Below are 14,463 nucleotides of genomic sequence, written 5' to 3'. Positions count from 1 at the left end.
TTTGTATTAAATCTATGCACACGTTTAAAAATTAATGCCTCTATTTGTTAGATGCAAGTAATTCTCACTCCAGACTGAGAATTAACCTGCAAAATGGGCTCATACCAGAAAAAAAAAATACTACAATCAGAGCAATGATTCCAGACTTAACTACAAATGGCTCACATCTCTTTTTAATTATATGTAAAGTTCACCCTACATGTCTGCAGTGCCTATTAAACCCACAGAGAGCAGTGACCTGGGATGGCAGTGTTGGAGTGAAGCTCCTGCGACCCAGCCTCAATTCATAGAATGTGGGTGGTTATTTATTCAACTCCTGTACTCTCCGCAGCTGGGAAAACTGAATCCTCACACCCGGGAAGCAGCTTTCTCGAGGCCACAGCAGATGTGTGGCTCTAAGTCTCATGAGGGTGGCCACGGTGTCTAACTTGCTCATATTTTATTATCACCTCATAAATAGTACAGTGCTTGATATATGGTGGGTGTTCTAGAAATATTTTGGGTGGATCAATGAATGAAAAAAATGAATACATGAATGAATGAATACATGAATAAATGAATGAATGAGACATAGGCAGAACCAGGGTAGCCTATGTTTTCAGGAATAAATGTTTGTCAGCCTCTGGGTAATTAGGATGATAATTTGATTTGTGATCACAAGTCCCTCAAAAATGTTCTTGTTTGGGCCATTATTCATTGAAGAGGCAATGCCAGGTGCCTATAGATACTGATACCCCTTGGGGCATTTTGAGGTAATTTTAATTCTCTTTAATCTTTTAATGTATCTGTGGTATTGCTTATCAGCAGAGATACAGCTGTTTAAAGAGACCTTGTCAACTCCACCCTGGGACACACAACTTAATGAACTGCACTACACATAACACTACTCACATCTGCATATGTCTTCAGGCCATGGTGATGGGCAAAGACACTTGTTTCTACCCCACCCCCAGCTACTTGAACACTCAGTAACAGGTACTTAGAGTAACAGTAGTACTCCTTCTAAAGGCAGTTTTCAGAAATTAAGAGGAGCAGGAGAGTGATACAAGTGAGAGTGTGGAAGCTGTGAGCATTTAAACTGCTGATGCAAGAAGAAAATCTGTTAAATTTGTTATAATTGGAACAGCAAATGTAGGTCTCAAAGGAATATGCAAGCAATTGAAAAATACCTTCTTCAAGTGCTGGGAGGAAGTCAACAGCAGGTGTTGGTGTGTAAGCAAGTCAAATTTAGGTGAAAGAAGAGGAGACATCTTTCATTATAGAATCTTGGAAGCCATTCCCTGCAGATTTAAGTGGGTAATTGAGAGTGACATTTAAAGTGGCAGGAGGCAGTCTGGGAAATAGCTTCTGCATTCCACATAGTCAGGTTCAAGTGCAAGAGAGGTCTTTGTAAACAGAGTTCACGGCAGTCCTTTGTGATAGAAGAGGAGTCACTAAGACTGTTTAGGGACCCAGGTAAACTTCCAGCCCCCCTCTTCATCTCGACGAACAAAGGCTTGTCCCTGGTGGAAGGAATGAGTTTTCACATTACAGTGAGGGCTCAGGGATGTGGAAAAGGCCATCTCAGTCTTATTGGGTGACACATCAGAAGTATAGTAAGGATGAGTTTGCAACCCTCCTGGGGGATTTGAAAGTTGAGAAAGGAAGTGAAAATCCTCCCCAGGGCTGGCAGTGCTGCAGGAAGGAGTGGTGCTTTCACCTCCATAGTCAATTTGCAGATCCTCCGTGGGGGCCTTTTCATAATCAACTGCATCCTCCAGAAACTGGGGAAATGTGCTGGTGATTCTTCTGGGATGAGCGGAGAGGGCACTGTAGTTAGCTGATAAGGTGTCATCAATGGTGTTGAGATCTTTTAACCCAAGTGTTTGAAGGACCCAGGGATCCACAGGGGGCCCAGGTTGCCCTTCACAGTTAGCAAATTCACTAGAGAGGTTTCTCTTGACATTTTTGCGATGGGGGATCTCAGGAGGAAAATATCTTTGCTCTTTGGGTTTCCTCTTCCCCTTTCTGAATTTTCCATATGCTTTGGAGAAATCATCTGATGATAGCAATTTCTGGGGAAATAACATTTGATTACACAGTCAGGTAATCAAGCAATAGCATTTTCTTTACTGTTGTGGAATTACACCTACTTCAAACAGTAACTAGCCTCCTTAAGTCCTTAGAAAACTTGATTAAACTTCTATTTTCACACAAACACATGCACAAGTAAAACTGATTGCATTAGCTTCTGTTTCTAAGTTTAAATCTATGATGAGAATTTATCACCTAGAAATTCTAATTCATACTTTTTACTAGTCATTTAAAAGTTGAAAGGAGTAAACTATGTCTTTAAATTTTTTATCCAGGGAAGTAATTATTATTATAATGGAAAATAATAGTAACTATCATGTCATTGACATTGGTTACATGCATGATCTCATTTTATTTAAGTACTGTTAAAATTTCCTTTAATAAAGAAACCAAGGCACAGGCATAGTAATGACTTGTTAAAATCACTAAGCCTACATTTACATCTAAACCATCTGAATCTAGACAGAACTAGGGGAGGGGAGTTGGAGGACTTGGTGAACAAGGTGAAGAGGTTGAGCAAAAATAAATAAACAATGCATAGACACACAAAATAATAAAACATATTTTTTGGTTTTAAGTTAGTATGATATACCAATGATGTATCTTTTCACCATCAAATAATTGTAAAGTAATACATAATTTTAAATTTTTGTATTTTTACCTAACGAATAATTAAAATTAGTTTATTCAACATAGCACTGGAAGTCCTACCCACAGCAATCAGACTAGAAAAAGGCATAGGAATCTAAATTGGGAAGGAGGAAGTAAAATTGTCATTATTTGGAGATGACATGATATTGTACATAGAAAACCCTAAAGACTCTACACCAAACAAATAAACAAATAAACAAACAAAACCTACTAGATTAATAAATGAATTTGGCAAAGTAGCAGGATACAAAATTAACAACCAAAACTTGATGGCGTTTTTATATACCAACTAGAGGCCTGGTGCATGGATTCATGCACTGGTGGGGTCCCTCGGACTGTCCTACCAGGATTGGGCCAAACCAGGCTCTCCAACATCCCCCAAGGGGTCCCAGATTGCAAGAGGGCATAGATCAGGCCGAGGGACCCCACCAGTTGCGCGATTGGGGCCCAGGAGGGACCATGGGAGGTCTCCAGAGCATGTCAGCCCTCTTGCCCAGTCCTGATTGGCAGGAACCCAGCAGCAAGCTAACCTACTGGTCAGAGTGTCTGCCCTCTGGTGGTCAGTACATGTCACAGTGGGCATAATAGTGACTAGTCGAACAGTTGAATGGTCTGACACTTAGCATATTAGGCTTTTATTATATAGGGTACTGAACTCTCAGAAAGAGAAATTAGAAACACAATCCCATTTATCATTGCCACAATAAAAAATAAGATACCTAGGAATAAACTTAACCAAGGAGTTAGTAGACCTGTACACAGAAAACTTTAGGACATTGAAAAAAGAAATAGAGGAAGATATAGTAAGTGAAAGCATATACTATGTTCATGGGTTGGAAGAACTAACATCATCAAAATGTCCATACTACCCAAAGCAATCTATAGATTCACTATAATCCCTATCAAAACACCAATGGCATATTTCACAGATCTAGAAAAAATATTTCAAAAGAATTTCTGGAGCCCAAAAGACCCCAAGTAACCACAGAAATATTGAGAAAGAAGAACAAAGTTGGAGGGATCACAATACCATGTATCTAGTCATACTACAAAGCCACTGCAATCAAAACAGCCTGGTACTGGCACAAGAAGAGGCATATAGATCAATGGAACAGAACAGAGAACCCAGAAATAGACCGAAGCCATTATGCTCAATTAATATTTAACAAAGGAGGCAAGAGCATACAATGAAGTAAAGATGGTCACATCAATAAATGGTGTTGGGAAAATTAGACAGGTATATGCAAAAATATTGGATCACCAACTTACACCATACATAAGAATAAACTCAAAGTGGATAAAATATATATGTAAGTCACAAAACCGTAAAGATCCTAGAAGAAAATATGCCAGTAAAATCTCAGACATTTCTCATAATATTTTTGCTAATATATCTCCAAAGGCAAGGGAAACATAGGAAAAAAATAAACAAATGGACTACATCAAACTAAAAAGCTCTGCACAGCAAAAGAAACCATTAACAAAATTAAAAGGGAGCCTACTGTATGGGAGAACTTATTTACCAATGATATATCTGATAAAGGGTTAATATTTAAAATATATACATATAAGGAACTCATACAACTTAACAAAAGGAAGATGAATAATCCAATTAAAAATGGGCAAAGGACCTAAAGAGACATAAAGATCACCAAGAAACATATGAAAAAATGCTCAAAGTGACTAATCATCAGAGAGATGTAAATTAAAACTACAATGAGTATCACCTCATGCCTGTTAGATTGGTTATTATCAATAAATCAACAAACAGCTAGTGCAGGTGAGGATGCGGACCGTTGCACTTTTGGTTGGAATGCATACTGGTGCAGCCACTGTGGAAAACAGTATGGAGTTTCCTCAAAAAATTAAAAATGGGCCGAAACCGGTTTGGCTCAGTGGATAGAGCATCGGCCTGCGGACTGAAGGGTCCCAGGTTCGATTCCGGTCAAGGGCATGTACCTGGGTTGCGGGCACATCCCCAGTAGGAGGTGTGCAGGAGGCAGCTGATTGATGTTTCTCTCTCATCAATGTTTCTAACTCTCTCTATCTCTCTCCCTTCCTCTCTGTAAAAAATCAATAAAATATATTTTAAAAAAAATTAAAAATGGAACTGCCTTTGTACCCAGTGATTCTAATTTTGGGAATATATCCTAAGAATCCTGAATCATTAATTCAAAAGTATATACTAGTATGTAGCCCTATGATCATTGCAGGAGATGAGTGGATTAAAAAGATGTGGGCCCTGGCTGGGTTGCTCAGGTGATTGGAGCATCATCTGGTACACCAAAAAGATTGTTGGTTAGACTTCTGGTCAGGCCCATATCTACATTGTGGGTTAGATCGCTGGTCAGGGTGCATATGGGAGGAAGCCAATTGATGTTTATCTCTTCTCTCTCTCTCTCTGTCTCTCTTTCTCTCCCTCTCCCTCTCTCTCTCATCAATAAACATATATCCTCAGGTGAGGATTAAAAAAAAAACTCTGGTACCTTCACACAATGGAATACTACATGGCTGTAAAAAAGAAGGAAATCTTGCATTTTGTGACAGCTTAGATGGACCTAGAGATTATTAGACTAAGTGAAATAAGACAAATACCATATGATCTCACTTATATGTGGAATCTAATGAACAAAATAAGCTGACAAACAAAATAGAACCAGAGACATGGATACATGGAACAGACTGACAGCTGTCAGAGGGGATGGGAGAAGGGGAAACTGGATGAAAGAAGGTGAAGGGATTAGCCAAAAAATTTATATGCATAACCCATAGACACAAATGACACTGTGGTGATGGCCAGAGGGAAGGGGAGGCAGGGCTGGGTGGAGGTGGGCAAAGGGGGGGGAAAGGGGAATATCTGTAGTAGTGTCAACAATAAACATAAATTAAAAAAAATAAAATAGGGACATCTGTAATACTTTCAACAATAAAAATAAATTTAAAAAATAAAAATAATAAAATTAGTTGCAATTACTGTCCAAAAAGAAAAAAGAAACACTGTGTAACACTGCTTCCTCTTATTTCATTAACTTTCATAGCACTCCCATGTGATATGTATTATAGTATTCTAAATCTTGCAAAATTGAGAATAAGAGAAAAAAACTGCCCAATTAATATCATGCACTAATTTAATAACTGTTCTTTTTCTGGAGTTAAGGCTAATAATGATAAGAGCTGAATTGTAAAGGAATAAAAAATAGTGTGCCCTTTTTTCTCTGAACTGTCATGTCTAGTAAGAGTAGTAAAAAAACATCATCAATTTAGAGAAAATCATTTCAAATAACGTGGCTTGTCTAGAAGAAAGCAAAGATTGATAAAAGCAATAATAATAACAGAATGGCAAAAAGATAACAAAAAATACAAAACCCAAAGCAATGAAGAAGAACAAAAAGGGGCTATGGGCAAGCTATTTACCCTTGAGTTAGAATAATTCATTTTAAAAGTGTAAGTAAAATGCTTATTAAAAGATAATGTAGCCCTGGCCAATGTGGCTCTGTTGGTTGGGCATTACCCTGTGCACTGAAAGGTTGCTGGTTTGATTTCTGGTCAGGGCACTTGCTTGGGTTTTGAGCTGGATCCTTGGTAGGGCCTGTGCAGGAAACAGCCAATCATGTTGCTCTCACATTGATGTTTCTGTCTCTCTCCCTCTCTCTAAAAATCAATTATAAAATAAAGATAATGTAATTAGCAATCTCTAATTGACAGTCAAGAGATCTGGGCTTCAGTCATATTCATGACAATTCAGAGCTGGGAAGATTCTTAAAAGATCTTTTAGCCCATTCATTTGCAGATGAAGGTAACTGAGGCCCTAAGTAACAGTGATTCATGGAAAGTCAAACAGATAATGAAAAAAAAACCAGGGTTCCTCAGATCTGATTCCCTCTCCTATGTTCTATCTAACTAAGTCTGTCTTTTGATTAACTTCAGTGGTCTCAGCAACTCCCTTGACTGGCTTGTGATCCTTAAGCAACTTCTTTTGTAATGTATGACTAAAATATATAATCTAGTTGCTTCCAAGAAATGATACATAAAAAATTCTTCTGAAAGTGCTATATTTTGATTAGAAAAATCTATCCATCCTATAAATGCATTTGAAGGCATGTTTGGTACACTTCCTCCATTTAATCAAGGAGTTTTATCCAAATGCTCTCCTTTCTCAAATAGACTTATATCCACTCTGTCCTTATAGAGGGGAGAGGTACATACCTTGGCTTTTTCCTCAAGACATTTAACCAAAGCAGAATTCAGGTATTGTCTGAGGTGATTATTCTCTTCATGTAACCTAGCAAGTTCTTCTTCCTTCTGCACCAGAGTATCTTGGAGCTGCAAAAAGTAGACAATGGTGAAGGCTGCTCCACTATATTGACTTAGTAACCATGTAATAGTGCTACTGATCCTTAACCTGCTTAAGCCTGATTGTTATTTTGTTTGTTTTAAGAACTCTACCTCAGGGAGCCCTCCTCCTCAGAGGCCTAAATTCAGTCCACACCCACCTACCACCTGATTGTTCAGTTTTGTGCCCTGATTTTTTTTTTCATTGCCAAGTGTTTGAAGAGATTATATGACTTTTAAAATTGTAACCACAAGGGAAGGTATGTAGGAAAATGAACTGCATGCAACTGTTTAAATATAGAAAAAGGTGTTTGGAAAAGTTTTGCTGGACTCCTACCTTGTACTTTACAAAAAAAATAAATAAATAAGAAAAAAAAAAAAAGGTGGGTTGGCTTCCCTCAGCCTCAGATTGATTGGCTTATGTGTCCACTTGATTAAATTACTCTCTCTGGAACAGCTATAAGCAAATTATTGAATGTGAAGCAATCTTTGTAAAAAACTTACAACCATTATTCCTTCTCCAAGTGATGAACTATGATTTTAAAATATTATCACATTCATTATATCATTTGATCATTCCAACAGCTCACAGAGGAAGGTAGCCCAAATATTTCAATTTCACAGATAAGGAAATAAGGATTCAAGAGGGCATACAACTAATATATGTGCAGGGCTTGACTTCTGATCTTCTTAGTGGGTTTTGGTTGCTGTTGGTGGTTGTGGTGGTGTTTTTTGTTTGTTTTCAGGGGATTGTTTATTTGTTTTTTCTTTGGTATTATCACCTAAATTTTATCACTCTATAGACTTATAGTCACTTTGGTCCTAAACTGAAAGTTAACATATGAATTTCCAAGGGAAAGGAAGCAGTGTGACATTGAGGAACAACCTTAAGAATGGACTGCATGGAGCATGGCCGGTCCCCGTGTTCTGATCCTCTGTACATACCTGCTTGTTTCTGTAGAGCTGAGAGGAAAGCTGAGCCTCTTCCCATGAACAAGAGTTAGGAAAAGGGAAATTCGAGTCACTGGATGATTCTATGTGGAAACACCAAATAGGTAACTGAAAAAACACACTTGCAGTTTTGGGTCGATAAAGAATTTACAAAAATATTTCAGAATGTTTAAAGTTCAATTTCCATTCCAAAAATAGCCATTGCCTCCACACAGGAAAACAAAATATTTAAAGCTTTAGGAAGGGGCCAAGATGCCATAAAAGACAAATATTTATAAACTATATGCCAGAATAGCTACAGAGGTGCATTTTTAAGAGCTAACAAGTCACATCTCTCCCTACTATATGCATTCCTGCTGGCTAAATTTATAAAGACTGTCCCATCTGCATTATTAATTCATTCAAATATTTACTGATCCACCCCCCAATAGGCATAACGTTGCAATTCCACTATGTTTTTATCTTATTTTCTAAGCTTTACTGCTTGAAAATGTAGGCTCTAGAATCAAATTCTATTTTTGATGCTACCATTTTCCCCAGATGAAAATCTCTGCCTGTCTGCCTATCAGTTAACTCTGATGGAGAATATTTTTGCAGAATTCTATGTGGTAGCAATTTCTACTTTAAAATAATTTGTACCTTACTTTTCTGAAGACATTGGTGAAATCTCAAAATAATAACTCATGTATTTCAAATACCATTCTCTGTATGTTTACAGGCTTTTACAAATGGGTGTTTTGTTTTGTTTTCATATTTGACAATAAGCTGTACCTACCAAGAAAAAGATGGTCAGGCATACTAAATTGGTTTACTTTTATCTTCTTTTCCTCACCTAGAACAGTTCTGACTCTTGCTTTTCTGTATTTAAACAGAAATATGACTGAAATATTTTTAATTAAAGTAGAACAATGGATAAGGAGACAAGAATAACATTTTATAAACTGTTTTGTTTCATAGTCTTGGACATTCTGTTGCTTGTGGTAGAAGATAAAAACTGAAAAACTTCCTTCCTGATAGGTGTGTTTTTTGATAGTTTGGAGCTTTTTGTGCCTTTTCTCAAATTAAAAAAAAATATGTGGCAGAATCAATAGTGCAGATATTTAATTCTAAAGTGTCTCAGAGTTCTTTCAGAAACTTGAATGTTAATACATACATTTATTTAATATTTATAAATACTGTTGACTAAGCTCTAGGTTAAAATCAATATGCAATTTTCCATCAATGTTATACTTCCCTCCAAAATTGAAGGCTTCTTGGGGCAAAAAAGAATCATTTTTTTCTACTTACAAGACACTGTTCATAGAATTTGCTCTATGAAATAAAATATTAAGTTAGTATTTCTCCTTGTTTTTCTCTCATACTTAGGGAAACTCCAAAAGAAACGTTCTAACTGGTGTCTTGATTCCAAAAGCATCCCACTAGTATTGCTTATAAAACTTTGACCCAGACCCAAACTCTCTCAGTGAATTGGAAACCTCCAAGTACTGAAAGGTATAGTGAGAAATACAGATTGTCCAGCGGGCAAGGGGAAGAATCTTGTTTTCACTGTTTGGCAAGTACAAAAGAATGGATTATTTAGCTTGTATAATGCAGGAGTCTTTGGGCTTTCTTAAACTCTTCATACCATCCCTTCTTCTAGAGTTCCAGCCCATGATGCTTTGCAACTATGGGTGCTGGAGAAAGGGCTTCAGATCTACCAGGAAAGGGGAAGAGCAGAACTTACCCTGTGCCTGTGGTGCTTGTTGGGGCTCTCTGTTGTCCAGGAGACCAGCAGCCCAGAAAGAGACCCAAGTCTCCGTGGAAACGTCAACACTAGATTCTGACGTTGTAGTGGAATACGGGCAATTATAGCTCTGGCCTCCTACAAAGTGCTGGTCTTGGCAAGGCAGAACGGTGTTCTGTGAAAATCAGTATGAACGGTAGAGGGGTTCCCAGCAGATGGGGTGATGGGGATTTGGAGAGAGGAAAGGGTGGGAGAAAGATGCCGAAATTACACGCAATGAATCAAAAACAGTAAAGGTGCTAGGTATAGATCCCAGGTTAATTTTGAGTGGTCAAAATACAAATACTAGAAGGGAGTCAGCTCCTTGGCTTACCCAGTACTTTCCTAAGACCCTCTCAGCAAAGAACAGGCTAGTATTGGATGCTCCAAATTGGTACATATCCAGGAGTATTCTCTATTGCCATGTCTTAGTCATCTAACAGGCTACCTATGATCTAAGTAAAAGGAATTTTACTTAATGATTCAAAGCCATAAGAACTACTTGACTCTTTCTAGCAAATGTCTTAATTATATTTCCAATAGCCTTGAAAGACAAATCATACTAAGGCTGAAATAAACAGAACAACAAAATATAATCTAACCTCCTTATTTTAGTTTCGTACTTTCTGAATTCTACAGGTGCCCCATTCATCTCTTTTCCTTTCCTCTGGCTTCAAATGCTACTGGGTCCTGTGGTATCTGAGTGGTTTAAAACAGATACATAGATATATTCCAGAGATAATGAAATACATATTGCCCCTCACTCCTCACTCTAAGCTCAGGAGCATAAAATCACTCCAAGTAAATATAGAAGCAGAGCTGAACTAAATTAATCAGTATAGACAGCAAGCTCTAGTCTCTCCATCACCAGGTCTCAGTGCCCTTGCAAAGTTATCTTGCCACTCCTAACTTCCTGGCAAGTTTTCTCCACTGTGTTCTGAGCCAGTGAGCACCCTCCTCCGAGGACTCCTCAAACACAGTCTTTCCAGATGTCCAGGCAGGGGCAGGTATGCAGCAGCCTTCCTGGGTTAATTTGTACAACAACCCATTTCTAATTATTTGTCAATGTTTAATCAGGTAAAAGCCGTTCATTTCAGCGGAGTGCAGATTTGGACAAACTCTTTTGACCACTATAACTCCTTGTTGACTTGAGGACTTTCTTGGGCATAACATAAACAAAGTCCTGGTAAATTAAGTTTTGAAAAAGCCCATATTGAAGCAAGTTCAGCTTGGGCAGTACAGACTAAAGAAATTCAGCCAAAGTTTATCAAGTACTATTTTCTTTTATTCTAAAAGCATGTTTGCAGGCTCTTTCCCTGAGGTTATTACTGGAATTAGAGCTGAGCTATTATGCAATTGACACCTGAGAAGAAAACAAACCCCAAATAGCCCTAGACTAGGTTAAGTCCAAGTGTTTGCTGATATGTGCATAATCTACAGAAAGATGTGGAATGAAAAGTGAGTGCAGGTGTACGGGGAAAGTTGGGAGACAAAAAATAACAGAAATAACAGAGAAGGTAAAGGATGAGAGAGATGGGGAATGAGAAAGCGAGATGGGCAGCAAAGAACCCGTCTTAATTGACAGGTAGCAGAGAAATCTTCCTTCCAAGGTGGAAGAGATTCTAAATGCAAAGCTTACTAGCGCTCAGCACCCCCAGGCTGCACCGGCGAGCTAGCAAAAGCCAGCTCCTCACTTACCATCTTGCAGTGGAAGAAGGCGCTGCGGAAACTGGGTCCACTCTTAATTTTTCGGAGTTTTAAATGGGACTGAGGGAGGAGCTAGGAGAGGCGAGTTCTAATCTGCAGGAGCTGCGGGGGACGCCAGGGGCTCCCGGGTGCGCGCCGCCTCTGATTTGGTGCGAGGCTGTCAAACTGGTGACGTGGCTCAGGAGTCATTCAGCCAAAGCCAAAAGCACTAGCACTCGGGGCGACCGCCTGCTGGGACCTGAAACCTTTGAAACCCGCGCCTATGCAGGCTCGCTGCCCGCGTCGGGGTGGAGGAGACCGCGCACACCGCGCACCCGGGGCAGACTTGGCAAACTCCTGCTCCCGCCCGCGTGTGCGCAGGGCCCGGCTGGGCGGGGCCGACTGGTTGGCAGGTGCCAGGGCGCAGGGTCAGCCCAAACCCGCATCTCGGGGTTCAGGCCAGCACTAGGGGAAGCCCATGCAACAGGATCCAGTCAATACTGCTCCTGTGTATTTTCCCGGTCACGTGATAAATATCAACTTGCTGTATGCCATTGTGAATTGATTGGCATTTTTTTTCTCCTTCTATATCATATGGCTCATTTTCCCCAACTGCTAAAGTGGGTGTTAGATGTGGTGGTGATCTATCTCCATTATAGAATGTAAGCTTCCGGGGAATAGAGGGTTCTGTCTGTTTGTTCACTGCTTTCTCCAAAGGGCCTGGGGCAATTTTTAGTATGTGATGGGGTGCTCAATAAAGAATGAATTAGGATACAAATTTAAGAATCTAAAGTGTGTGTCTCTGTGTTGGTCCTATCCTCACAACTACTATTATAGAAGTAAATGATTACAATTAAGAAAAATTAGTGTGTCAATACTTCTCAATTAAAAAGTTTAATTTCCACCCCATCTTCTCTCTTGCATTTTATTCTCATGATTCCTGTGATTTCATATCCAGAGGGGAAAGAGGCGTAATAGCATCTTTAAAACTTTTCATATACAGAAGTTGAAATAGCCAACTTATTTCAAATGACAATAACCTAGGAGGTAGGTGCTCTTCTTGTCCCTGTTTTAAACGATGGCAACTGATGCACCAAAGTTAAGAAACTTGACCAGTGTTTTCACAGTTAGGTACTGGCAAACTCAGGATGTGACCCTCTGGCTCCAGCATCCATGCTTCTAACCACTATAATTTTTTTTTTCTTGAATCTCTTGACTTCTTTCTACTGCAAGTTATAGCCATCTATGCAATGGGCATTTTCATGCACTGAATTGTGTTCCATCAAAATGTATATCTTTTATCCCTAACCCTCAATATGACTATATTTGGAGATAGGGACTCTAAAGAGGTAATGAAGGTTAAGATGTTGTAAGGATGGTACTGGAAGCAAACAAACTGGTGTCCTTATAAGAAGAGAAAGAGACACAGGGATGGCATGTGGGAAGAAAAGGAAACAGCCAGGAGGCGGACATTTGCAAGTCGAGGAGAGAGGCCTGGGAGAAACTGATAACACAGCAGACTCCTTGATTTTGGACTTCCAGCCTCCAGAACAGTGAGAAAATAAGTTTTTGTTGTTTAAGCCACCCAGTCTGTGGTTCTTGTTATGGAAGCCCCAGACAACTAATATAGGCATGGAATAGGAGTTGAGAAAACTTCTAATTGTGGCTTGCATAGTCCTTTCTTTAAACCAGTTTTGACCTTTATTTATTCTGCCTTTTCTTGTGCATATCATCCATAACACTTAGCAGTGACTAGCAGACAGCGGATGCTCATTAAGTGTTCTGTGCCAAAATTATAAAAAAAAAAATGCAAGAGGAAGAGGGGGAAGGCTCCAGACTTCATAGACTCCTCTTCTCCTGTTCTAATTCTGTTTATTCACAAGCATTTTTAAGTGGACAATACCAGGTTTGTAGATTACTGCCTGGAAGTTACTGCCTGGATTACTCGACATGAGCAGTCCCCTCTCTACTCTCACTGCTTAAGGAGAAAGAATGCCCTGGCAATATGACCCTGAAATAATGGGGGGAAACAGGTCAAAACCCATTCAGGTAGTAAGAACCAATGATCTTGTTCAGGGCGAAGAGCACCAATAATAGATAAAGGAGGATTGAGTTTTTTTTGTGTGTGCTTTTTTTTCTGAAAACTGTCAAAAAATGAGACCTGTGAGCCTGTGGAAGGTATTACTTCTTGACCCCAAAAGTGACTCAAAATGGGCAATTGTGTAAACATGGCATAAAAATAAAGGGCATAGGCTTTGGTTACAAATATATGCCTGGGTTGAAATTCCAGCTCTACTCTGAGACTGAATCACCTGGGGCTATATTATGTTCTCTAAGTCTTCAGTTAGCTCCTCTGGTAAATTAAAAAAGAAATACATATTTGAGAGGTTAAAAAACTGACCACTAATGCTTGAATATTCCTAATTCACTATCCACATTATGGATAGTACCCATTATTATTATTTGATGTAGAGGACTTTGCTTTTTGAACCCATGTGCTGCTGTTCCTTGCTTGTTAAAAATAAGTGAAAATGAAAGTTACATTTAAAAAACATGTTGTTTTTTTTAGGGCTAGAAATATATTTTTTTAATTTTCAATGGGTTTTAGGTACACAAATGTGTCATAAATCATTAACAACTTTAGTGTAGTGGAAGTAGGAGTATTTAGGGTGGTAGAGAATCCCTCAAGTTAAACGGTGAAGAGCTATTGACAATGGAACATAAATCTAAAGATAAAGCTCTCCTGAAATCATAAACTGATGGAAAATTTTTTAAATTCTTAAGGTCTGATTTAAGCATATCTTTTTATTTTAAATCTACTGCTTAGGTATAAGTCTTATGTTTTTTGTTTGTTTGTTTGATGGTGTTTGTTTGTTTGTTTGTTTGTTTGAAAAATGAGTCAAGTAAGCAATAATGTAAAGTCTTTTGGTCATTTTTAATTTACATATTTGAAAGAAAGAGGGGCGATTTTCTTAGTAATTGTAACACATGTAGATGTTCTTTTCATC

General features: G+C 38.7%; 1 protein-coding gene across 1 annotated transcript; it reads right to left on the bottom strand.

Annotated features, from left to right (window-relative positions):
- Nucleotides 1–1,385: 1,385 nt before the first annotated feature.
- GMNC (geminin coiled-coil domain containing) lies at nt 1,386–11,547 on the bottom strand. The gene is made up of 5 exons (XM_070403598.1): nt 11,468–11,547; nt 9,731–9,905; nt 8,002–8,090; nt 6,931–7,047; nt 1,386–2,054 (listed from the first exon to the last, which is right to left on the bottom strand). The coding sequence occupies exons 1-5, from the start codon at nt 11,468–11,470 to the stop codon at nt 1,434–1,436; spliced, it is 1,005 nt and encodes a 334-aa protein (XP_070259699.1). The 5' UTR covers nt 11,471–11,547; the 3' UTR covers nt 1,386–1,433.
- Nucleotides 11,548–14,463: the final 2,916 nt, after the last annotated feature.

The sequence above is a fragment of the Myotis yumanensis genome, unplaced genomic scaffold (genome assembly GCF_028538775.1).
Source record: "Myotis yumanensis isolate MYYU_CA2020_CCGP unplaced genomic scaffold, mMyoYum1.0.hap1 SCAF_2, whole genome shotgun sequence".
Lineage (NCBI taxonomy): Eukaryota > Metazoa > Chordata > Mammalia > Chiroptera > Vespertilionidae > Myotis > Myotis yumanensis.
Note: the sequence above shows the minus strand (reverse complement) of the source record. Positions and strands in the feature narration are given on the sequence as shown.

Bases quoted from the DNA above. Each gene is read 5' to 3' on its own strand.
- GMNC (XM_070403598.1), bottom strand. The intron at 8,091-9,730 runs GTAAGTTCTGCT...GTTTCCACATAG, and splicing joins ACAAGCACCACAGGCACAGG to AATCATCCAGTGACTCGAAT. The intron at 2,055-6,930 runs GTATGTACCTCT...TTATTTCCCCAG, and splicing joins GTCTTGAGGAAAAAGCCAAG to AAATTGCTATCATCAGATGA.